The sequence below is a fragment of the Phalacrocorax carbo genome, chromosome 12 (assembly GCF_963921805.1).
Source record: "Phalacrocorax carbo chromosome 12, bPhaCar2.1, whole genome shotgun sequence".
NCBI lineage: Eukaryota > Metazoa > Chordata > Aves > Suliformes > Phalacrocoracidae > Phalacrocorax > Phalacrocorax carbo.
Window position 1 is genome coordinate 14,984,468 of NC_087524.1, and position 27,484 is coordinate 15,011,951.

At 37.3% G+C, this 27,484-nt stretch overlaps 1 protein-coding gene across 2 annotated transcripts in view; it reads left to right on the plus strand.

Annotated features, from left to right (window-relative positions):
- The window catches only part of ATRNL1 (attractin like 1), a 524,212-nt gene extending 498,119 nt beyond the window's left edge, over window positions 1–26,093 (plus strand). For both annotated transcript variants that reach the window (XM_064464229.1, XM_064464227.1), the window contains one exon: window positions 22,788–26,093. In XM_064464229.1, coding sequence (XP_064320299.1) covers window positions 22,788–22,912 — 125 coding nt within the window. In that variant the 3' untranslated portion in view covers window positions 22,913–26,093. The remainder of the gene's footprint in view (window positions 1–22,787) is intronic.
- Window positions 26,094–27,484: the final 1,391 nt, after the last annotated feature.

Consider the following 27,484-nt stretch of genomic DNA (forward strand, 5'->3'; position numbering starts at 1 on the left):
ACCTTACGATACTGGGACCGAGGCACAGGAGAATATACTGTGGTGGATAACTCTGTTTAAGGTTAAGAACATATGGGTATACTTAAAATATTTTCCAGTCTCGGTGATATTGTATCAGTGTATATACCCAGAAAGTTGAAAAAAAGAATTTCCCACTCCTGACACATACCTTACAACTGCTTGCTGAATTACAGCGCTGTTTTATATATTGTAGCAGTAATAGATCCCGTCTTATGGGTATGTTTGCAATATTGATTTCCCTTCAGTTGGATTTTATAAAGAGCTTCACATCCTTGTCGTGCATCTCTGGTCTAGACACTCCAGGTATTAGCCTCAGTTTGTGAAAGAGATTTGCAGAGAGAATGTTTTTGTGTGCACAGTTGCATCAAGGCTGATGCAAAATTGGTTTGAAGTAAATACCTGCGATGCTTGAGGGTCATTCTGCAGTTCTGATGTTAAGCATCTTGAAACCTGTGGGCAGATCAGCTCTTGCCACAAATATATTTGTGGAAGACAACTGTAGGGAAAGGGAAAACCATGTAAATCTCCTAGAGATGTTATTAGATGCTTCCATTAAGGGATAAATACTTCCCCCATTGACAGATAGGTCTCTGTAAAGTTCTGATCAAGGTGCCTGTGTAAAGGTTTAAGCATGCAGTGGATGCATTGACTTGATGGTAAGCGTTTGTGTACATATGTCCAGGAAGAGATTAACAATATAAGGAATATTTCTTAAATCAAGAGGATCAAAGTCTGACAGATAGGAAATCTGTGCAGGCCCTGTCCTTTCATTCAGCGCTGAACACCCACGTCTCTTCCCCTTTTTGATCTGGCAAACTGGGGGAAGGCTGCGGTTCTTGGAAAGCAACAATTGCCCGGAAAGCTTCCTTTTCAAGAGCAGGAGATGGGAGTTCATCTGCTGATGGCTCCACAGGGTCCTGAGTCCAGTGTCGAGGTTCACTGTATCTATCGCACACCTGCAGGGGAAGGCAAGGAACAACCTAATAGGGACAAGTCTAGACAGTGGAGGCTGGCGCACCAAAGTCCAGCAATCCTTTCATACTGGAGACAGCAGAACCACGGAGGAGGCCTTGTGCATCATTAATTAACCATTCACTGAAAAACTTCACAATGTAATCAAGAGAGGTTAGTCATGCAGAAAATGTCTAAAACTTAATTTCATTATCACAGTAAGAAGCACAATGTAAAAGTAGATGTTCACTGTCTGGTTCCTGTACAGGGTTTGTAGGCTCCTGGCACGGAGTACAGGGCTTTTGTAACAGCAGATTGCTTGATAAGGTTGAGGTATCTCTGCAGGTAAACAAGAATTAAAACTTCTTTTTTATATCTTTTGATGCACATAAGCTTTTGCCCAAAATTCCCCAAATCTAGGAAGACCTTTCTGTAGGCAATACATTTTCTGCTTCTTTTTGCAGTCTTTTGTTCATACTTAAGTTTTAACCCTCGGGCTTGTCCCTATTACGGGACAAGGTTCATCAGGCCTAATTACATAAAGCTTGTAACACATCACTAGGAGTATTAGAAAACATAGTTGCAGTGTGAACATGCAACTGAGTTTCTTCAAAACATTGGTGACTGAAATGCAAGTAGAGGGTGATCAGAAAATAGATTATATTTACAGCTTCATTTCAGACAAGATTTATGTTGTTTAGAGACTCACAAATCCAAAATGTATTGGGAGTTTGATGATATCAGTTTTGATTTTTCTCATCTAGAAGCTTATTTCATGGTTTTGTTTTCATTTGCTCTAAAATATTTTATTTACTAAACTGTAGAAATCCATATATTCAGATAATTTGTTTCATCTTGAAATTACTGAAATATCTTTTCTCAGTTCTTCAGTTTGTGATGTTGACAGAATAAATTGTCAGGAAATTATTAGTGAAATATGTTCATTTCGAGAAACTATATATATACTTATATATAACTGATTTTTAACAAGGCAATTTGGCTTTATTGTAATTGCTGCCACCTACGTGTGTTCCTTCCAGCGCTTTACTGTCATGCGGCTGCTTCTGATGGTCTGCCTCCAAGTCTGTTGACCTTTCAGGGTATCTGCTTGATATTGCTTAATTTGCCAGAGTTTAAGACATGAATCATTGCCTTAGCTACTTTGATGACTTGTTTATCAAAGTTCCTTTAATTTAATCTCATTTAGGTTTCCTGAGTTCAGGCTTTAGACCTGGATGTTAAATCTTTCTTGCTGAAAGGGTTCAAGTGCACTTTTAGCACATGATCTTTCCTTCTTTGAGCTTCCAAAATGTAATCAAATAACTTCCTCTTACCTAAATTATTAATTGAAGAGCCTTTCTGAAGCCACTGCTTTATTTTGATATATCCCACATTATTGTTCCATTGAAGTGTGTAACTTCATATTTGGCTATAGTGGTGAGGCAACTAAAAAGAAAAAAAACCTTAAATAGAATCCATTTAAATAACAAAGAGGGGGTTTTTGTCCCCCCATGCCATCTTCACTACTGCTGGCTGTTCTGTTGTGTCTACCTCTGTCATCACCATATTTTACCATAAACACTGAAAAAGGGTGTGTTGTGAAAAAAAAAATTTTTTTCTTTAAAAAAACCCCTTATTTTTAAGCTTTTAAAATAGCCCGTGACAGCTATTTTCACAGGATTTTGTGTTATTTTTGTTTATTTTTCCCTCCTTTAATCTTTTTTATAGCAGTCCCACCTAATCCAATGGCTTCTTGTAATCTGTGCGTATTATTTTACATGTGTTACTAAAGTGATCACTTACGTTTCCTTCTTAAAGCTTCTGTCAAAAGCCAATTCAGCCCACCTACAATCTTGATTCTTCCTTGGACAAGCTTTTCCACTGATTTTTCAAACCTGATGTGGTACTTTCCAGATTCAGATGTCTCAGCTAGGCGCCTAAAGGCAGATAGGATGAATTTGACGCCTTTGTCCCAATCTACCTTGATCTGATGGATTGCTCTAATTCAAGCAGTCTGTTCCCACACATGTAATGTACCTCTCTTAATCTTTACTTCTTAATGTTCTCTCTGTCTTTCACACTTTCATCTCTGCAGTTTCTCTCATTTCAGAATATTCCCCAGTTGCCCCATGCTCAGCTTAGCTCCACCACTGCACCTTTTTTCCCTGCCCTACCCTTCCTGCTATGCCCATTTCATCTCTGTTCCCTTGAATGTTTTGTTTATCCATTTGGAATAAAGCATTTTCTTCCTGTGTTTTTAAAGCACTGTACAAATTGACATATCCGTATATAATTTTCATAATTATCACACTGCAATTTCAGATAATACTATGCCTAATTCTCCTGTTGTGTTATTCAGTTTACCCAAGATTCTTATCTCTATTTAACTAATGCTGTAGAGCAGTGTGTTGGTCAGAAAACTTTGTACTATAATTGAGTAACAAATTATTATTTTTGTCTCAGGTGTTCAGTGAACTGGTTTTGCAGCTCTTTCAGCTCAATTCATTATGATCAAATGGAGAAGCATTTGTTTCAATAAGATTTTAATCTCTAGGACTATCTTTTGCATCAGTGACTTTTCATTGTTAATTGCTTTCTTGTCCCCCATTAAGGTGTTCTTGCAACTGCTTCATCCAAACTAAGCTTCTCGTCTACACACACGATTTGAAAATACTTTTTTCAGCTGTTTAGGCAACATAACCATTGCTGCCTTCTTAATCCACTAGTATGGGTTTTGTGTATTTTCCTTCCTTGATGCTGACACAAACTGTATAGAATCACCTCTCAAAGGAATTTTAGAATGTCCTGAATTACCCCCAGATACAATGGAATATAAAAAATATTATTTCAAAGCACCAAATAAGAACACCAGGGCACCTAGTCTGTGCTGGATGTTTGTGAGTGAATTACCATTAATATTAATGATTTAAAAGGATATGCACTGACTGGAGCATACCCCGAATGTCTTATAGTTATCCTTCTGAAAATGTTTTTTATTTTAACTTCTTCTGAACCTGCTGCTACTTTAAACTCCATAAATGGCATGGGAAGCATGGAATTCAAACAACAATTTTAAATATGCCCCAAATTTTACACGTTGAAATAAAATCAGTGGGTGAGTTCAAGTGGTTCTCTCCCGTTTAAAAAATCAATCGGTTGTGAATTTATTATTTTAGCACAGCTGACAGAGTACATACAAAAGGAATTCAGTAATAAAAAGCATCTGAGGGTTTTGACAGGTCTTGGCTGAAATGAAGTCCTTTGAGACCAGCATTTGGAGGCAGAGGTGAAAGTAGAAATTGGTTTACCTGAAGGTCTCTGTATATGGAGTCTAAATTTTCAAGGGAGATGGCCTGCCAGTGTCCGGGCTTATCTTTTGACACGTCCAGCCTGAAATCTATCAAAATTTGGAAACTTCTTGACTTTTCATTGTAGCTTCTGTATGTGTGATTTTCTACACAAAACTTTTGTTTGCACAGGTCCTAAGTTTCCCAGAAATTTTGTGCTAATGTTACAATCTGTTCAAAACTACAAATCTTTTTTTTTACCTAGGAATTCTATGCTTAACTCTATGCATAAATTATTTAAAAATAAAACTCATTTACTCATTCTGGTATTAAAATTAACTATACAAGTCATTGAATTTTGCACCCTATTCTTTTATTAGTTTTCACAATAATTTAGTCCGATTCTCTCCGGAAAAAAAAAAAAAGGTTGATTAACGTAGCCTTATTGCTCCATAGATCTAGGCAGTATTTATATTGACAGTTTTTAATGTAAAATAGTATTTTACTTGTGTTAGAACTGCGAGGCCAATGTATGTAGGCAGGAGTGAGGTAGATTGTGTTCTTTCTTGTACATCATTAATACAACTATTTACAAAGGTACACTCGGTAGTAGCTGTGTAACAGGATGTCAGAAATGTAATTTAAAGCCTCTGAACTACACAATGTAACTAAGACCTGATAGAGATTTGCAGAACTTTTATTACTTAGTAGGTTATTGCGTAAAAGAAAAGTCCAGCTAAATTATCATGTTCAGCCTGACTTTAAAAGTCTGTGGGTTGAGGAGGTCTGTGAATATGTTTCTTTTAAGATGAAAATTTAAGCACGGTGAAAAGTTATTTAGATTGTAAGCTCTTTGGTGTAGTGCTCACCTATTACCCCCCCACTCAGTGGGAGCAGTACCCCTGGCTGGGGCTGATAGAGGTTACAGGAAGATGTCGGAGTAGCAGTAACAGCAATTGCACCGAAAAGAAAACGAAAACCAGTCACGTTATTTTGAAAAGCCATTCTATCCATGCATGCTGTAATATGTAACATACATAAAATACATTTCTGTGTAATTTTAAATATACTTAAGTGCATCTAACCTAGCAATTGAAATCTGTGTGATAAAATTGGCTGTGCTCTAGGAATTTTTCCCCAGCACTCAGAGCATGCACAGAATTATGCCGTTATAAAGTAATCCTTTCCTGGGGTCATGCTTATATATCTTTGGAAATCAGATTACTGGTTATATATTTATTTACATGTTCAGTATTTACTGGCTAAAAAAATTCAGCACGTGTACTTAGTGCACCGAAGGCAGAGCCAAGCCCTGAAGCTCTCAAAGCTGAGTCACAGTAGATGGCATAGTGATGCACCATATTCATCCTGAATTGTGCAAACCAGAAGATATTACTTGCGTGTGAAAATATTGGCAACAAAGCCTGTTAACTCTCATGTAATCACTGGAATGCTCTATGCTAGCTTTTGGAAACATAAAATGTAAGAAAAATATAAAAAACCCCATAACCTCCTGTCAGATGTTGGAACTTCTAGAGCATTCAGCAGGAGTTAAAGATAGATAAAGGGTAAAAGGTATAATCTGTATCAAGGAGTAGCAGATGAGCTGCATTCAAGACAGATTCTTCATGAAAATGCTGTGACATTTATTTTTGATATTAAAAATTCAAATGCAAGTGTTTAGTATGTCTCATACACATCAGCTCTTTCTGTAATTCTGGGACAGGCACAGTTTTGCCCTTAGTCATTTGGGGATTGCTTTTCCATCCGCTTTGATCACGTTGTGCTTCTGCAATATTCCCAGTAGTTATCCTAAGAACTCTGATAACTGAATCTTGTTTCATCTGCCCTAGAAAATAAAATATCAGGAAAGAGACTCTCAGATAAAACTGTGGATGAGGAAAAAACCAAACAACCACCACCCCAAAATGCGTATTACGCCTTTAATGTAAACATTGGTATTTATAAGGATTTAACCAAACCTCTCAAGAAACTGTAGCGTGAATATATAGAATGCACAGCCAGTGTCAAACCTTTTCTTTCCTACCCAAAGGAGAGCGTTCATCATTCTGGTAACACAAGGGACAGAAGACAATGCCAATTTACAAATAAAACCTCTCATGATTTAATATTGTTGTTTTTTCCCCTGCAATCCTAGAGTGATAAATATTGTACCTTCTTTTGTCAGTATCAGAAACACTTTTATATGTGGAATAAAGGCTCATTTATTATATTCATATTGGGTTTTTTTCAAGATTGCTTTTTCCAAGCTGTTTCAGTGTGCATCATACCAGTGTTTTTGTGCCAGCTTTCTTGTGGTCATTCCAAAAACTCACAAATACCTATGATGCTACCAGTTTCATTGCTATTTATTGCTATTTTTTGTTATTATTATTTAGATTATTGAGGCTTTCAGAGGCCTCCCTGTGGCTTGGGACCTCATTATATTAGGTACTAAAGTGTACCTAATCTAACCTACAAACACTGGAATTGTACACGCCATGCAACTGTCCATGGAGTGTGGTCCTCTGGGAACCCCACAAGGAAACGCTGTTTGGTCTGTTACTTTTTCCCACAAAGGAGGAAGGAAGGGACAGCCCCACGGAGGGGACAGTACTTTCCTCTAAGTACTTTCTGTGTTGTTTACTCCTGAGAAGATGCTGGGAGGTGTCAATGCCTATGAAATTTATGCGGAACAGAGTAGTCATCCCAGGTGAGATGTGTGTAGCTCCATCCTCATCCCACCTACCGAACAGCAGTCCATTATGGCTTTGCCTAGTATTGCAATCTTTCAGTAACTCAAAGCATTTATTGATTTCAAAATGTTTCTCCAAAAGTAATTGTCTTTTGCAAAGAATCTCAGTAGTCTGAATACACTTACATTGTTTTCAGTGGGGAATACACAAGTGTTAAGCACACTATATTTTAAGAAGAGCTGTCCTGGCTTTGGTGTGACACCAAACCATCTCCCATTGAATGATGACATTAGGAAACATAGTCACTGCACTAAGCCTAGGCAAACAAGCTAATCACTATATTAGCATGCATTAGTTAATTTGTGTGTAGCACTTTGGAGATAACAAGCTCAGTATTTGAATACTATTTTTACTCCCTGGACACATCTCTTGTCTTTGTATTTAAACCAATATGGAAAGGTCAGTAAACATTTTTTTTGTAAATGAAAGCTCTAAAATATGACTTGAAAGAGCTAGTCGTTTGAAAATTTTAAAAAAAGAGTGAGAATTCAACTTGTTTAAGTTAGGCCTTCAATTCTGAAGGCGAGATTTCTCCTATCAAGCTTTAGATCTCTTAACAGGCTCATATACGGTTAAGCGCTAAAAAAAATCTCATTTTCTGGACCTAATGAAACTGCTGGTATGGACCAGAAGAGGCAAATTTCAGGGCAATAGGTTGGTTTTAGCTGGGTAAATAGAAAGGCAGAGAGTAGGAAGCTGGATGAAAATGTAAAGACTGCATCATGACTTTGTCCTAAATTACTGAGCACATGCAGCTTCAGCAGAACACGGCAATGCCATACCTCACCCTTAAGGCTTTTTGTTCCCACAAGAGCCTCCTGGCCCTAATTCCCTCCCCTTGAAATCCATCTCAGTGGATCTGGAGAGAACTTAAACCACACTGCCTCAGCCTCTGTGGACCTTCAGCAGCTGCATACACATCTCACACTGGCACAAAGGATAGCTGTATCCTTGAGGCCATCCCTGTGAGAAAAACACATTTCCGTCACTTTTTTGCAGAATGATTAGTGAAAGTACAGTTAAACACATCAAAGATGAAAAGTTGCATAAAAATGTGCACTAGTTAGCACACATCTTTTAAAATCTTGAAAGTAAATATTGTTCTTAAAGCACATGTGGGATTCAATGAAGTAAGGCTGGCTGTTTAGATTAGTCATAATCTACTTCATCGCTCTTAAAGAAATGATTAGATGATAGTTCAAATGTGAACAGTTATTTTTATCTCTCTTTATAAATAGTGGACATGCATATCACAGAATCACAGAATCACAGGTTGGAAGGGACCTCAGGGATCATCTAGTCCAACCTTTCTGGGAAGAGCACAGCCTAGACAAGATGGCCCAGCACCCTGTCCAGACAACTCTTGAAGGTGTCCAACGTGGCCGAGTCAACCCCTCCCTGGGGAGATTATTCCAATGGTTGGCTGTCCTCAGTGTGAAAAATTTCTCTCTGGTGCCCAATCAGAATCTCCCCAAGGGCAATTTGTGTCCATTCCCCCTTGTCCTCTCCATGTGACTCTCTGTAAAAAGGGAGTCTCCATCTGTAACTACCCCTTAAGTACTGGTACATGGTGATGAGATCCCCTCTGAGCCTCCTTTTCTCAAGGCTGAACAAACCCAGTTCTCCCAGCCTATCCTCGTATGGCAGCTTCCCAGGCCTTTGATCATCCTGGTGGCCCTTCTCTGGACCCCTTCCAGCCTGGCCACATCCTTTTTGTATAGCGGGGACCAGAACTGTACACAGGACTCCAGGTGTGGCCTGACAAGCGCTGAGTAGAGCGGGATGATGACTTCTTTCTCTCTGCTGGCGATGCCCTTTTTGATGCAACCCAGCATCCTGTTGGCCTTCTTGGCCGCAGCAGCCACTGTTCGCTCATGTTGAGCTTCCTGTCCACCAGGACCCCCAGGTCCCTTTCCACAGAGCTGCTCTCCAGCCAGGTGGATCCCAGTCTGTGCTGCACTCCCAGATTATGTTTTCCCAGGTGCATGACCTTACAATTCTCCTTGTTGATCTTCATAAGGTTCTTGCTGGCCACTCCTCCAGCCTATCCAGATCTCCCTGCAGAGCAGCTCTCCCTTCTGGAGTGTCGACTTCCCCACTCAACTTGGTGTCACCAGCAAACTTCATCAGGCTACACTTGATCCCATTATCCAGATCACTTATGAAGGTGTTGAATAACATTGGGCCCAATATCGATCCCTGGGGGACTCCATGAGTGACAGGTTGCCAGTTTGAGAAAGAGCTATTTACCACCACCCTTTGGGTGCGGCCTGTCAGCCAGTTCCCCACCCACTGCACAGACCACTTGTCTAGGCCATAACACATCAATTTCTCTAGGAGGAGACTGTGGGGGACTGTATCAAAGGCCTTGGAGAAGTCCAGGTAGGCAATGTCCACTGCCTGCCCCATGTCAACCAGGCAAGTCACTTTGTCGTAGAAGGCCACCAGGTTTGTCAAGCACGATCTGCCGTTAGCGAAGCCATGTTGGCTTTTCCCAATCACGTGCTTCAATTGACTTGTGATGGCCCCCAGGAGGATTCGTTCCATAACTTTCCCAGGGGTTGAAGTAATGGGCCTATAGTTACCCGAATCCTCCCTCGAGCCCTTCTTGTAGATAGGGGTAACGTTTGCCTTCCTCCAGTCCTCTGGGACATCCCCCGTTCTCCATGACTTCTCGAAGATTATGGAGAGTGGCCTTGCGATGATGCCAGCCAGCTCTCAACACCCTCGGATGGATGGCGTCAGGTCCCATTGATTTGTGGGGGTCAAGCTCCTGTAGTAATTCATAGACTAACTCTTCCTTCACCGATGGTGCGTCGGTGTTTGGTTCAATTGGCAATTTTGTTAGTGTATTTTTCTTGGAAAAAATCTGACCACTAAAATAAGAAGTCAGGAGAAGGACAAAAAATATAAATTATTATTAAGATATCTGTAGCTTTTAAAACCTGCCATATCGACACCTCCTCACACAAGTACAATCCCAAGAGATGAAAGAATGTGGAAGTGAATTAGAGTAGTCTTAGTAACCAATATCAGATTCACAAAGAGAATTCCTGATTATTGGAAATCTAGGTAGAGAAAAACAAGTACTTTGCAAAGGAGGTTAAATAATGTGGCAACTCAAGCTTAATAGAATAGAAGAAGCAAAAATAACAGTGGATAACGAAGGGCTATTTGGAAGGAAGGCAATGAAAAATAGTGTAGGAAAAAGCCAGGAATCCTACGTATTCCACTCTTGTTATATTGAATACTTGTCCAGACAAGACAGAACAAGAAAAATCAACCTACAAGTTCACACATTTGATCACAAGCCTTACAGAGGTTTAGATAAGTCCCTCTTGTTTCTGACACTTCCCCTTTTGGGGGATAATAACTTCTATTACTGAACCTCATGCGTTGTCAAATCCAATTCCCACAGCTGGGTTTCCCCCACCAGCACCTCACCTTTTACGATAGAGGTCATAAAATGTGGTGCCCCATCTGTTAGAAGCAAGGCGCAGTTTGCCACAGACTACGTACTATTTCCATTCTTTGCACCCAAGCTTTCAGCAAGCTTTTGATGAACTAATCATAAGCAGGAACCATGCTTTTCATTATCACTTTCTTTTCTGTTCCTTATGAAAATCAATGTTTGGTTATGGCTGCTTCTGAGTCTCAAGTATGGTGTCTAATTGTATTGCTTTAAAGTTTTATATTTTATCTTTGTAACTTAGGATAATTATTTATAGTTGCAAATCATAATGTAGCAGCATTATGGGATGCAGAATGCTGGATTGCATTGCAAAGGGAAGAGCAGATTCAGGGTTTATTATATTATTATATTATAGAAGGCACTTCAGAGGCTACGGAAGAAAGAAACTCAAATTGTAGCATTTCTCAGAAGCTGGGATAGTACAAAACAGATTTCATTCACAACACACTCTTGTATCATCATCACTATATATATAGCTATTAAAGTATAATTGAAATATAGAAAATCAGGAAATGAGAGGACTGAAGCCAAGTTTTTCACATGTGATCAAAAAGCATATGGGAAAAAACAGAGGGGAAAAGGCCAGCAGTTAAATAGAAAATAGAAGACAACATAATTTCTGCTTTTAAGAAACAGATGGGAGATTTAGCAAAATTGCAGTGAGGGAATTCTAGTGTCCTGATGAAGGTTTGTTTCTCCTTCATCACATAGTAAAAACTTTTTGAAAATACGTAAATGAAAACTAGCTCCTAATCACATCCTGGAAATACAAAGCTAGCATGGCACTTTATAGAGCACGTAGGTTTTAATGAAAATATTGTGAAGAACAATGCACAGAATTGCTCTAAATGCACAGAATTGCCTCAGAGAACCATCCTAGCACTGGAAAACTCCAAGCAGAGTGTGTATGTCTTGCCACATCATCTTCTCCCTGGTTTAATCTCTCCCACTTCTTACTCCCGTGACTAGTGATGAGGAAGGGCTATTGTAGCAACTCTTCAGTATCTGGAGGTTCATATTCATTGAATGCATCTTCTGGGAGCTGACATTGCTGGGAAATGGACTTTATGAGAATTTCTGCATTGTATCTTTCACTTGGTTTCTGCCTTTTACCTTCACATCCATTCAGTAGCATTAGTCCTGTTCAACAGAAAATGAGTGGGAGATTTTACTTTGCTGTATAAAAAGGTGGTGTGTGCGTCAGGCTGAGATTTATGCCAGATCTGATCCCAAGAGAGGAATATTTCACTGCTCCAGTATCTCCTGTGATCTCTGAACCTGAATTTGGTGTGTCAGGAGGATCTTTCTCAGGTTTTCCCAGTTACATCTTCTAGATACAAAGGGGCATCTAGAGAAACGTTCTAAATGGCAAAAGTTCTAGTTTCATAATCTTTGTACCAGAATAGTTCTTTCAAAATTTATAATGGGATTGATAAACGAGACAATGAGTGCTACTTGCTGGAGTGTGAGGACACACAGAGCTAGGTAACAAGCTGTGACTATGTACTGTCAGTTTTCTAGTTTTTCCTCTCCAAACTAGGAAGCATGCCTAGGGCAAATAATATATTTAATGTGATACGAAGTCATAGCATTACTATCTCACAGTTCTAGGCATTTGCTCTACCTGCATATGTCACACAAGCAGAAATGATGCTCTGCTACTATAATTGTACTGATATTTATCTATATTGACTGTTCAGGACCAAGTGTACCTAATCAATTAGGAATATGCAGAGTTTGAAATGAAACCCTATTTCCATACAGTTTGACAGTAACCAGGTCTAACTGTGTCATTTTGCCTGTTAAAGTCATAATATAGGATATTCAGTGTTACATAGAAGATTCAGGAAAGAATAAATGAGTAGCTATATAGCTTGCCTCTATATACTAGAATCCCATTCAGATTTATTCTCTTTCAGTGCTGACCAGGATTCTGGTAGGGCCATTTGTGTAAAATCTTTCTGTTTTTAAAAATGTTTTTATGGCTTGAGCTTTTCAGCCCTTTACTAAGCTTTTCTGCTAGAATTAATAAAAATCAGTGTTCCATATCAGCTGATGGTAGCTCTGTTGATGGAGCCACCCTAATAATGACAGCAGGGCACTTGTGTCTTTTTTTATTTACTTTTTCTTGCTCTTGGGCATTAATAGGTACTGAAACTACCAGTAGCCTTATGTTAGAGATCCAGGGGACCCTGAAGTTGTCACTTTAGTAGTATTTCAAAATTCTAGGCACGCTTTCTGTCCTGTTGACTTAATTCTGTGTTATACTCCCAAGATCGTTTGTTTTGTCAGAGTGACTGCTGGCTATGTAGCTGGGGATGTACTGAATGTCTAATTGTGGAAATCAGCAGAATACTGAAAAACTGGCATTGTTATTTGGCCAGAACCAAACTACAAGCCAAACAGTGGTTAGAGCAATGATATATTGCAGCAGTGTGTTGGAAATGGAAAACAAGTCCGGTTCTTCGTCAACCTTGGAAAGCAAAACTTATAAGCGAGACTGCATTATGGGAAAGCACTGCAGACAGCACGCCTACTTCTGATTAAGCTGTAGTCCTATTGCATTTCTGGTGAACTGTAATTATTTGTTTGTATGAACATATTCATAATTTCTTTCTGGCTTAAATGAAAATTTTTGACAGTGGAAAAACCCCAGCACCTGCAAAATAAAGGTGCAAGAGTTAGGAACAGCATCTTTGAAGATTATTGCTCTAATCTTCTCTCTTAAAAGTAAATGATAATGTAAGTAGTAATTTTTTGTCTCCAGTGAGGGCAGAATTGGCCCCTCTTGGGCCCTTAAATCTATTGTCTTTAAGGTTGTGTTCTTTGTCTTGAGGAGGAGAGTAGTAAAGCTGCAAATCTGACAATATACATTATGACCCAGATGGAACATTAGGGAGGTATTCACAAAAACTGAATGTCATCTAGTGAGATTAATCACCCCAGATTTCCTCTACAGACAGGAAGAGATCTGCTTTAAATCACCCCTTGCAAGTATGGCTCCTCTGGAGGGAAGCAAACCCTGGTGAATACCTCTGCCTTGTCTCCTCCTAACTGTCCTGGTTGCTCAGCTGTGTTTGAACCTTCTGTTTCCCAGATACTTATACACATATAAGCACACGCACACATGCAGATATTCTGATTACTCAATTGCATGAAACGACACTTCAGCACTGTATTAATGGACTGTCAATCACACTTTGTTTACACAAACGGTAAGTCTCTGTCTCACAGGTATTCACCCTACTCACGATGTTTAGTAAGGCTGTAGCTGTCATTATGGTGGTTAGAGTCCAACCTGCATGAATGGATTTGGGTAAAAAGCTCTAAAAATGTTCTACCTGAAGCTGTCAATTTTTTACAGTTTTCATATCTTAACTTTTCTGATTGTCATGCATCATCCTAATAAAACCAGATTGCTGAAGATAGAGACAAACAGTAAAATAATGCTGTACAAGTAACCTCAAGTGTACTGGTCTGGAAGAGGCCTTTGCAATCCAAAAGTGCCTAATTACTATAGAAAGGTTCATAAACTGATCTCTTCTGGGTCACAGCTGTGATACTGACTTCTAAACAAAACAAATTATTATTTCGGTTTTATTTACCCAGGTATTGTTAAAAGTAAGTGAAAATAGTGCTTCTTCAGTACTCCAAGTAGATTTTTTCTCTTCTACAGAAATAGATTTACAAGACCAAATTAGATTCTGGCATGATTAATGCATCTCACCAAATTCTTGCAGAGTAGCAAATTAGTTTACTGATTTTCCTGAAAACAAATTAAATGGCTGCACAACATCACAAGAATAGTAGAGATGTTTTTCATAACATATGGATAAATGATTCAATGGAAGGAGATGTAATCAAACCAAAAATTTAATAGTTTGTGAGAAAAAATTCCAAATGTTTCATATATTACTGCCCATTATAGAAACCTATGTAATTAATTGCATCTTAACACATGATGTGTAATATGCAGTGGGAGAGCATCAAGGAATTAATCTGCATGGAATTTGCACATATTCTAAGCAGATTATTCCTTTCAGGTGTTTTTAATAGCTATCAGTTAAAAACCAAAAGCCTTGTTTTGCTAATAACTTAAAATAACAATTATTTTGGGAATTACAGGTAATTTGCCATTCAGGTATTTGATTGATAGCTTTCTGAAAATATTACGTATGACCCAATTTTGCTAATTTACCCCTAAAACTCTAAACATATTTTGTTACTGATACACCTGTTTGAGACTCTGCAACTTATATTCCAAAAATGCAAGATAGAAAGAGTCTGACGACATGAATAATTAATCATGCAGGAATTACTTGTTTCTTATTTTTTAATGTAAAAGGAAAAAAATGCACACAAAAACCTGCTGTATTTTTTGTATAAAATAAGCCATGTTGAGAAAGACATTGGAATAGTTAGGGACATTCTCAGATTTCGGTAATTACCCTTCGTGGTCCAAGGTCTAAAGATTACAATAATGGAATAAAACAATGGTCTAGCAATAGATCACTTGTCTGTAACTTCTGCCAAGGTAAAACTTCTTAGTTAAAAATGTCAAGATGCTTTAATTCTTGTAGCTCTGCTATTCTGTGAGAAGAATATATTTCCTGACTAAAAGTGATGCCTGCTTTATTAATTGAAATTTAGTACTGATAAGTATTGCAGCTTTAGGAGCTATTACTAAACTAGTCTAAATGTAACTGTTCCCCAAGCCTGTTGTAATATCTAAAGTGAGTCAATAAGAGGTTTTAAGAAGAATGTTTTATCTTCAGACTCAGCGGTCAACTACAATTCTTTTTTTATCACTCTTTTAGTCTGTGGAGTCAGTCATATTCTTAATAACACTGGACAAATCTGTGACAAGCTTTACCAGGAAACCCAAAGGAACAGGGTCCAAGAAACAGATAAAAAATATCTAGTAATTTTTTTAACCATTATAGCTTAAGGTGTGCTTCACTCTTCAAATTTAAAGGTTTTAACAAAATAATGTGTCAGACGTCTTGGGAAAGTATCTGTACTACAGTTTCTTCTGTTATTTGTAGAAAATGCATGTATTTTACTTTAATGGAAGTCTGTATTCCATATACCTGGATTTGGGTTACCCTTGATCCACAGGTTCACAGGTTAGGTTACAGACCAGTTTTATGCAGTTTCTCTTTTCATTCCCACAATATTCTGTATTTCTTCATATTAGTTTGTATTCCACCCTTTCCCTTTGAGTCTGTGTTAATGGCACTGTTAGCCTTGCTGTCCCTCTGGTCTTGCCCAAGTATTCTTTGACTGTCATTCCTTTGCTTCCTCACCACCAGACTGCACAGTCTTGCTGAATTCTCGTGCTGCAGCCTCTCCAAAACACCATCTTCCCTCTGCATCACCAAAACAAAACCCTTTGCCCATGATCTCTGCAGCTTACTTCTGAATTACTGCCACATTGAACAACTGCTGTCTTAACCATGTTTATTTCAGATCTTTTTCCTGACTAGTTTTTTAACACAGAAATAATTTTTAGTAGTGTTACGCACTTCCTTCTTCTATTGTCTCAAATATCATTATTAATCTTCAAGACCTGTCATGTCTTATCATTCCCCACCTATTATCTCTTGTACAGTTTCAGATGAGAGGTCCCCTCACAGCTCAGATCAGCAACTATCTCAGCCTTTCTCTCCCACTTGTTAAGTAAGTGCATTTCTACTTCCATCTGTGCTGCTTTCCCTGGGCGAGGGCACAAGTCAGATTGGAGTACAGGTCTGACAATACAGTCCAGCTAAATGCAATAATCTCATATGAGTTCCTTTTAAAAGTAACCAGTGAAGGAGTGGCTGAGGGAGCTGAGGGTGTTTAGGCTGGAGAAAAGGAGGCTGAGGGGAGAATTTATCGCGCTCTGCTACTACCTGGAAGGAGGTCGTAGTGAGGTAGGTGTTGGTCTCTTCTCCCAAGTAACAAGCGATAGGACAAGAGGGAATGGCCTCAAGCTGCACCAGGGGAGGGTTAGGTTGGATATTAGGAAAAATTTCTTCACCGAAAATGTTGTCAAGCGTTGGAACAGGCTGCCCTGGGAAGTGGTGGAGTCACTATCCCTGGAGGTATTTAAAAGACATGTGGATGTCATGCTTAGGGACATGGTTTAGTGGTGGACTTGGCAGTGTTTGGTTAATGGTTGGACTTGATGATCTTAAAGGTCTTTTCCAACCTAAATGATCCTATGATTCTTGTGTTCCAGGAGGGCTTGAGCTGAGAAAAGTGGGTGGGAGAAAAAAGCTGCAGTTAATTAACATTATATTGCACCAATCCTAACCTACTGCCATAGTGTCTCCAACACCTCACTAGCCCTCCTTCATCACTACAGTGGGTTTTTTTGTCCTGCTGAACAGACAAGAGGTATCCCGAAGTACTTGGATAACTATCCCAGATTGGTGCAGGTTAGCCTGGAGTAAGTGGACTCTGATCTGCCAGCTGTCCTTCAGGGAGCTCCTGTGCGCCATGGTCACATCACCAATCCCTGCCTGTCTGTAGCCAGAGAGGCCAAACAGCCCATGCTGTCTCGTAGCCACTGGCAGGCTGGATAGTTGAAAGGCACCAGATGTTATACAGACCTGGATTACAGACTAAACTAGAGATATCTCATGCTGAAAGGGAAGAGGAAACTGCCTGACTATATTAAAAAAAAAAAGTCACTACCGGCCCCTCGGAACACAAATATTTCACACAAATATGTAGGGCTATTTCCTTTTCAAAATGAGAAAAATTCAGAAAGGTCGAACATTTCATAAAAGATCCTTTATTGTATAGTCTGCATTTCCCACAAACTGACAACAAGTAATTTATAAGTCTATTTTGGGAATAAGAGTTTCTTAGCTCCTTATAGATAGCTGTTATTACTAAATACCAAGGGTATAATACAAAGGAGCATGACATCTCCTTTACACTAGTGTGTGGCTATTTAATTCCACACTATCATTATTTAGTTTATTATTGTTATGGTTTAAGCTCTGTCTCATATTTTACTTATTTAATTAAGTTATATGCATAAGAAAAGGAAAACATACCTCCTGGAGTCTTGGCTGTCTGCCCATCTAGCAAAAGTTATCACTGAAAAAAAATGATGGGGTTACTTGCCCGAAGTAATTTCCTAGTTAGTTTAATTTCTTTAATATATCTTTCTCATAGTAAGCATGGTGTCAACTTAAAATACACATGCATGCTCCAAACAGGAAGAGAAGCCTTTGTGATTTTGAGGTGCTGTCAGCTTGTCCTTTTTAAAAATTCTAATTTAAATAAATAAATAAATAAATAAATAAATATCTATATGAGAGGTCATGAAGATGCTTAGTCTTTTTGGCAGTTGCTTATGATTGTTCTTCTCTGTGACTAAGTCTGTGATGTCTGGACATTGTCTAGGCACGCCTGCCAGACCAGGACACTCAGATACACATGAAGGATTTGACTATTTTCTGACTTTGAGATGAACTTAGTTCTGTTGAGACATACAGTGGTTCCTCTGGCCATGTACTGTCTTGAACTTCAGATGGCTCTTACTTTTTTGCCTTCAAAGTAGGCACTTGTGTATCAGGTTTGTACGTGGTTAGAAGAAGGCTTTGTAGATTGATCATTCCTTTGAATCCCAGGTCTTGTTCTGGTTCCATTTTATGTGCGTTTTGGAAATCTTGATCTATATAACAGGAGAGTGTAGAGCAAATATTCTGGTCTTCTCAGTCATGAAAATTAATCATGAGTTAGTCCAAAAGACAATCTGGAAAATCCTACCAAACAGCTAAACAGACTAAGACTATACCTAGCACAATATCTCACAGAAAGTGAGAGAATTTTTTCAGTGGGTACTTAGAAACTAGGTGCCTAGTAACAACCTTCTTGAAAGTTATGTTCCTCTGCCATTATAGCCACTATAGCTACCGTACGTATTTCCTACGAAGAATAAATGTACGCAGTCGTGGTATGGATCCACAAAGTTTATGGTGAATGGGCTCTGTTTCATCAAGTTAATAGACGATAAGAAACCTACATTTTTAACAAGGTTGTTTTGTATATAGATGTCATTCATTTATACACACATAATATGCATCCAGTATCTACAAAAAAAGTTCTTTAAAGACTTAAAATAATGATAAATTACAAAACTCATAAAAATTCCCCACATAATAACTGGCAGTTTTATTGATGAGAATGAAATTGTCTTCACTGGCTTCACTGTGTACTATGGGTCTCTTCATGAGCTACTAGAGGCTGTAAATCTCATCACTTACGCAGTTTGTCTTCAATCTGCTTAGATCCATTTGTACCGATATTCATGGGCACCGCATCTGCTACAAGGGAAAGACTTCAAATAACAGATTGTTTATGATAAAAGGACTCTGTCCACTATTAGGTGAGCATCTACAGTAACAAGCCTTGAAAGAATCAACAAATGGAAGTGACACAAAGACTGCTGAGTGGTGAAGGGTGAAGCTATTACTCTAGTACTATAGCATTTACCTAGTCTTTTCAGTTTAAGTCTCTCTGTATGACAGCTGTCATTTTCATTGTTAAGGTCACCTTAAGCAATAACTATAATTCTGGTTAAAATATCAAACAAATCTAATCGGTCTACTTGAGCTGTAGTTATTTTATTGTCTTCAGCTTTCTGAATGTTCTGATTCTGTGTAACAATGAAAACGTGTAGAATTTAATCAAACGAAGACATCTATCCAAATGCTATCTCCCAACAACACATATTTAAATTGAAAAAACATTTCCAGTTACCTGCCTAACCATGAATCTGAGGTCATTCTTTGTTCCCTTACTTTTAACAAAGGGGATAGTAAGAACTCAATGCATTTCTCATTAAAATTAACAATAGAGGAGGAAAAGAGATTTTAAATATGCATGCCAGCATGTAAGACTAACTTTTTCAATGTTAGGATTTTTTTCTACCTTGAGAGATAGTGTAGCCTTACATCGGTTCAAATGTAGCTGTATACAATCAGAGGAAAAACATTTAAACATCCCAGCATGGGTATTTCCATTTAAATCTGATTACAGTGAAATAAAACTGTAGCTATTAAAGGTTTAGAAGAACTACAAATACAAGCAGTAAAAGAAGACAGTTAGTAAATGAGGTAGTAAAACATTTCAGCAGGGCAAACAGTTTATAGCACTCAGCCTTCCTGTAGCAGACTGTGCTATTCACTACAGACCCGTGCACTGTTCCCTGAACTGCACTTAAACCTGCAATTAACCTTTCACGCCTAATGAAGCTGTTTTGCTGCAAAATTAAAATATATAGTACTGCCTGTTTTTACAGAGACTGGGAGGAGAGCATCTCAAAATGAATGACTTTTTCAGATGCTTTTGTTCAAATGCAGAATTAAAGTGCTGTTTGTATATAAATCGGGAATGCACTTTTCAAGGCAATCTCATTTGATGTGCTGTATTTTATTCCTGTACTTATTAATTGTTTTGCATAATTGTAAAAAAAAAAAAAAAAAACAACAACAAAAAATTCACACACCAGTAATTTTATGATTAGACACTTACTTCCTGAGAATAAACTATTACCATTTAACTTCCATTAGGAAAGACAATAGTTCTGCTAAAGATTACCAAGTTCATATTGCTTTCTCTGGTATTTTTCTCATTGTGGATGCAATTATCTCTTACAAAAATATACTTTCCACTTATGTATTTGACTGGGCTCACTTCTTAATGATCTTTCCATACATATGCTTACAACAAGCTAGAGATTGTTTTAGCTGCATAGAACTAGGTCAGGTTATTTCTATAACATTTAGTAGGAAAACAAACTAAACTTAAAAATAGGTCCAGTTCTGCTGCTAGGCTTGAATTTCCATTTTCAGAAATCGGACTATTAGAGGTGACCCATTGATTCTCCAAGTGGGATGCTTACTGACTCCACTGTTCCTTTCTGCCACCTTACTCAAGAGTCAGAAACAACCAGAGGCCAGGTACTGGTTTGGAAAACCAGTTTGGATTGTAGATAGGATATTTAAATGGAAGCATTCATGAAAGGCAGGTAAATGCAATAACTTATGAGTCGAGGTAACAGATATAGAACAGTATATGATTTACAGTTCCAACTTTAATGAAAAAAGTTCCGACTTTAAATGTATTTACATGTGCTGTTTATACACAAAGCCTGTAAAATACAGGGAATGTTTTGCTGGGGAGGGGGCAGTTAATGAATATTTAACCCACAGCATTTTTGTCAAATCTTCTGCTGTATTTTGATGTAAATTCTGCTTGCTTGCAGTGTCTGTGCATCAGCTTGACTTGGTAAATGAAATTCCTTTAGACTGCCAGTCTCAAATAATGAATTGTTCCCCCAGTTAATTGTATTGCTTTGATAACAAGGAACTATGCTGGGCGTAGAGAACATAATAAGTGAATTTCATCAGATGATTTGTGTGACATTTTGAAAAATGATCTTCTAGAGTGACCCGATTTTAATGGAACTCTAAACGGCGTGCCAGTATACCCCAGTATACAGCATTAGATTTGAAGGAAATAATTCTTCCTTTTTGTTAATTGTTATGTAAAGTGAGGTTAACATCATACATCCAAGTAAATTTAAAAATATCTTATAAAAAATGGAAAACCTGTTTTCCTAATAATATTCATTCCATTTAGCATACTCCCCAAGCCTAGCTGCTAAAGACAGGATTACATGTAAGCAACCATCAAAATGTCATTTAGGTTTTATTCCTGAATTTGCTAATACTGGGTACTGCTGATACTTTAAAGGTGCCTCAAAGATTTCCAAAATTCAATTTATCAAAGTCCAATTTAAGGCATCGCTAGCTCATACCAGGAAATATATGTGTATGTGAGGAAAATGACTTAATTAATCTTGGCTCTTACATATCCTGAAATGCAGCAATCATAATTATTTAGCATTTTACAGTATAGTGCCATGTATTTTCAAAAAGCTATATGCACATTAATTGATTCTTGCAACATTTTTGTGAATTAAGAAAGGTAGTGTTACAGCATGCAATAGCATAAATTTTTTCAGGAGACTGGAAACCTGAGCCGAATCCAAAGGTATATCATATAACAAAAAGGAAGCCTGTAGAAACGCTTGTACGTGAAAATTATTTTTTGCACGGTTTCTTAGTAGATAAGTGTTGTAGTGAAGGAATGCATGAAAAATGTTGCCAAAATTGGATTCTGTAATAGATAAACTGAGGCTGATATTGGCCGTAGTTAAAAAATAGAGACTGTCTGTTAAACATTGTGAAAAGTATTTTCAAAAGTTTCCTTATGGAGTAGTACTGTTATGTGTTAGAGATTGAGGTGGTTTGGGCAGTAGGAAGAACCAGCACCATCTTTGCCTACATTTCAGGTATATATAGATGTGCTTTTGCAGGTACAAGTGTCATGCTTTTATTGCAGCTGTGGTGGAGTAGAGCATGTGAATACTAATCCATTTCATTGCAATTTTGCTTGTGTGAATTTCAAAATCCGGAACTACCATGTATTAAGTGTGTTGTTAATCACAGCATTACAGAAGTCAGTAATTTCTAGCAAGTAGGCAGTAACAAGCAAATGGAAGAGAAAATTCTTAACCTAAGCATGCCTGTCCATGCCCTCTGTAATACCATCTAAAGATTACAACAGGTCATGGAATATCAACAACTTAACCAGAATTTGAAAAAGAAGTGTTTTGGTAAGTTGACAACATTTAGAATTGATCCAGACCAACACCATCAAGGTTCACTGTCTGCTCACAAATCCATGCATTCTGGAAACATATTTTCAAATCTTTCTGTTCATGGTAAATACTAACCTCTGAATATTTCCAAATTAGGAAGCCATATATATTGCAAAAGGAAATATTCAACGGTACAATTTTGTCTTAACTATGGTCTCAAATTCTCTTTTATTTTCTGATTTGATAGTTTCATCCACTTCTAAATGCAATGCACAAACACTTAATAGATTAAAATCCATGTCAGAGAGCTGCTGGTCCACATACCCAAGAAAATGGTGATAAAGAGAGGTGATGCTAAGATCACACAACAAATCAGTAAGATAATTAAATGGAACTCAGTTCTCCTGACATCCAGTCTAGTCCTCTTAACTGCATTTTCTTTTTTGTTCCTCTGTTTCTTCACTGTTACCAGGTAGCATTTTATAAAGTGAGAACTTGTTATCTGAGTCTGAAATGAAACTGATCACTTCTGGAAAAGTACAAAAATTTGGCATGAAAGGAACCATCACACTACTCTGGAATTCTTCTCAGGAAAGCTGGACATTAAATTTTGTTTTTCCTTTATCTTACAGGTCTTGCAATTGCGAGTGCACTGATAGACATTTCACAACAGAAGCCTGCAGACTGTAAAGATAAGAGTTCAGGAGTCAGAAATCGAAAACATCATCTTTCAACACGTCAAGGAACTTGTGTCTGAGATTCAAAAACTACAATTGTATATTCTGTAATGTTTTCTTTTTAAATGGCTTCCATTGAAAGCTATACTACAGCCTCAGTTTTTATGGAGGCAAATCTACAAATGAACATATGAGGTACTGTGCTCTGTTATAGTCACACAGCCTACTCTACCCCAAAGCAGAACAAACTTCTGGTAGGTATGAATATGTTTGATGAGCTTTAATAAAAAGAGCGGATCCTGATATCAACAAAATACAAAATAAAATACCTAGCATTCTTTATCCTGAATATATCAGAGCAGGGAAAAACTTTGAACAGAACTAGGAAAAACTGTACATTGTTTTGTAATGTAGAAGGAAACTGTATAATTGAGAACTAAGCAAATTCCAGGAAACTCAAGGACATTTTTTGTATAGCTTAATGTAACAATGAGAATTGTACAGTTCTTTCCTTGTAATCAGCATTAAAATTTATTTCCAGCAAGCAGGAACTGAAAAGGTTCATTTGGATTTAGGTGTTCTTTTATCAGTGCCCAAAATAGGTAGGCAGCTTTTGAATTTAGCATAGGTATAACCCGAGAACACCACATGTAATATTTGGAAGATAATTCCATAGAAAAACTTGATTTGAGTGTTTCATGATTATTTTTCTTTACCTTGCAAAAAATTCAGAAACATAATTTGGGCTGCAGGAGAGTGATTCGTGGGCTTTCATGTTTCTGTACCTAAGAGTCTATTCTGAATTCTGAACAACATATTTTACAAGGAGCGCAAGTGGGTCCTCCATGCCAGCTGATCAGCAAAATTAATTGAGCATAGAGAAGCTTCTTGTGCAATCAAGTTTGCTGGTTTTTTCCAAGAGATTGTCCAAGATTACAAGTCTAAGGAGAGTTTACCTTGCTGTCATTCTACCTGCTCCCCTTTCAATACTGAAATATGCTAGTATCTATAAATTGTCCTGACTTCCAAGCAGAAGAAATTAATCCCGGTCAGTACTTTGACCCTTGTTTTTATAATAAAGTGTGGATGCTTTGTGTTCTCCCAGCTGCAGAATTTCATCTCATCCTCACTTTCACACCAGTTAGGAGTTACCCTGCGTAACAAAATATAAATAAATAAATAAATATTCAGAAATCCAAGTTGCTTCCAACAGTGGTTCTCAAATCCAGCATCCACTATGGAACTTCACACAATCAGTACTCAGCAACAAAAAGCAGATGAAAGAGTTTCCTTTCATAGGACATTAGTCTCCTGGGGGCTCGGTCACCAGAACAGATAACTTAGCAAACAGCTTTAATGGCCCTCAGTCTTTTTACTTACTCAAAATTCATGTATATACAAACAAGTAAGAGAATGCTAAGGGGTAGGTAGCAGACGTGTCATGTTCTCATTTACACATTACATGTTGACAGAAGTATAATAGGAAACTAGTAATTTTGTACGAGCTGCTTGAAGGTATAGTTTCTCAACTCCAAATTTGCCACCACACTAGTCCAGGAGAGTGATACAGAGGTATAAATGCCTCATGTAACGATAGACTTTTGGTAAATATGAAAGATATAAAAAGATAATTGTTGTTTACTACTATATCTGTATTTTTCATGTTCTTTTCATTTCAGGAAGATGATGACATTTTACTGTTTATAGTTGACTACATAGTTACTTGCATGCCATGGTGGTGCAGTAGCAGTAATAAAGCCCTGTTGTGAGTTGTGTTTATTTCGTAACACCATTCATACATAGAAGTACTCAGCTTAATTTGGATGAGGATTAAATGTAAAAATAACTATAAAAAGGAATGATTGTACAGTATGTAGTTATATCTTATACAAGAATATTAGGTTGCATCTAACCATGACTGCTCTATTGATTTGATAAATTATGCACTTATGAATTATGGTATAATTATTTCTTATGCTGGCATGATTGTTTCAGTATTTTCTTACCTTAAAATAATATTATTATCCTAAAATAATGCCACCACAATCTTGTGACTTTTATTGCCTATTCTGACCTCAGTCTCCTACATCTTAAAACTTTAAAAATTCCTTTTCAAAGCTTCTGTTGGGAACTTTCAATCAGTGCTACTTAGCATAGTGAAAAAAAATGGTCTTTTGAAAACAACCCTTTCTGTTAATTTTAAAGTTGATCTGTTCAAATGAATATAAACCAAAGAAACTGGTTTATATGATGCATACACTTACAAAAAGGAAAGAACCACTTGTCTGGACTATATTCCAAACTCTGTATTATCCTCAACCTAAACATTTCACATAAGATATATACAGTGTGTGTTTTGTGAATGTGCTGGAGACCCCGTACACAGAAAGACCACGTAGTCTTGTAGAGCAGTTTTAACTGTACTCACTCATAAAGGATTACATTCTTCTGTATCTCAACTGGAGTTTGACAATTACTTGAAAAGCAGGTATGAGTTTTAAAGGGATTAAAATACTTTATTGTAACACTGAAGATGGGCAAATAGCTATCGGCCATTTTATTGTGTTAACGGTTAAAAACATTATTTTAAATGTACAAGAAAAGCATGTTTGTCATGGGATCATTCAGCATTTTCATTCACTCTGAGAGTGTTTTTTCCTCAAGTATCTTTCTTCTCCCAGGGTTCCTGACTGCATGCCAATTAGTAAAGGCGAATAATAAACAAACAAACAAACAAACAAACAAACAAACAAACAAACAAACAAACAAACAAACAAACATATAGTGGCCACACTTAAATACCAGATTTTTGCCAACATATCTCAAACCAAAGTTGCAGAGTAACTTTTACAACAGCTTTCTATTTTAAAGGTGTAAAAATAGCATAGTATGTCTGATAACTACATTTTGTTAGTCATTGGCAAGTGCAAATTTTTGAATAATGACCTCTGTACATCAGATGAGATGTTTTATCAACCGGCACATTAAGATTGCTTCATGAAAAAGCCAATTTTTTAAAAAACTCTGTTCTCCAGTTTAACTTTTGAACTCTTCCTTAGAGTCAGAAAATGTTGAATGGCCTGATTTACCCCTAATGTGATTTATGTTGGATGAAAAATAAATGGCTCAGTGCTGTTCTGGAAAGTAAGGCCAGCAAAGTTCTGATTGTCAGGATTCCACCTCCATCGCCTCAGTCCATGGATTCTGCTGAGGGGAATTCAGCAGCTATGAATTACTGTTCAAAATATGAGATAGACTGTCCATGGAAGCATGGGTTCACCAGTCCTTCAGTTCTTCTTTGCACTTATATAAATTCCTGAAACTACTTAAATCAAATTTGTGCACATACAGATAACACTTTAGAATACTTGCTTCCATTCCTTACATTCCTATGAAATGTAATTAAATGCTAGTTTACCTATTTAAAAAAGTGGTTATCTGTATGTTGCCACTATTAAAATTATATATATATAAAAAAGGCCAAATTCTAGATATGCTAAGGCATGAGGATACCGTTAATTAGGAACATTCAGATTCATCTGACTGGAAAATTTTCATAGCTGACTGCTTTCCTTATAGTTAAAGTCCCCTCTCATCTTCCCGAATCAAAAACATTTGGACAAGTTCAGATCAGGACACGGAATTTGTTATGTGTAAAATCTGTAGCAATAATTATTTTCTAAATAATCTGGTGCAGAGAGCTGGAATCCTGATGGTAAGAATTTTAGTTTGGGATCACTTTAACAGATGTTCAGTCTTTATGCATAATAACTTTCATAGTATTCATCTAAATTAAAAAATCATTATGTATCTAATTTCATTACCAGTTTTTTAAAAAGCATCTGAAAGGTTTCTTGATAATAAAGGAAAAGTCTCTGTTAAAGGTAATTAATAATCCCTCTCTTCTTTTAAGCACAGTTGTCCTATCCAGGATGCTTGCTATTACTGGGGAAAATGAAATAAATTAACTCTAGTTTTTCAGTCTCTAAGTTGCAGCATTACCCGAAAAGCTGTAGTTTACTGACACTTATTTCGGATAATCTCTAAAGTATGGAATACCTAAGGCTATTTTAGGTGCTTATAGCAAATAAGAACAAAACTACTGTTGTCTACAGGTGGCCAGAACTTCCCATGTTGTCTTCAGCTGTACTTGCTTGCTAAATACTAACGAAGAAAAGCAAATCTGGCTAAAGAGGTCTTGCATAACCTGGGCTGGTATAATTCAGGGCCATATGTTGTTTCAGCTTTTCCTTATTTAAAGTTATTTCACTTTCGAAATGAATGCTTAAATTTCTGTATGACCACATATGCAGCCACATGGGGCCATTTCTATGGCTACAGATATTTCTCATGTAAAAAAATAATCATCTTGTATATTTAGTTGAAATTCTAGTGACCCTCTAATATTTATTGCAAAGCTGAAAGGGGACTATTATTACTCCAGACTTTCTTAAATTGATAATTCCTTGGTCATGTAAGTTGAAGCTGAGTCATGTTTTGGTAAAAAACATCTCTTTGCACCTCTGCAGATATGTTCAAAACTTCCTTTTTCTAATATGGAGAAAGCAAGGGTGGGATTGCTGAACAAAAAGAAAAAAAATACAAACCAAACAACCCTCTTTAAAACATACAGGAAACATCATATATGTATA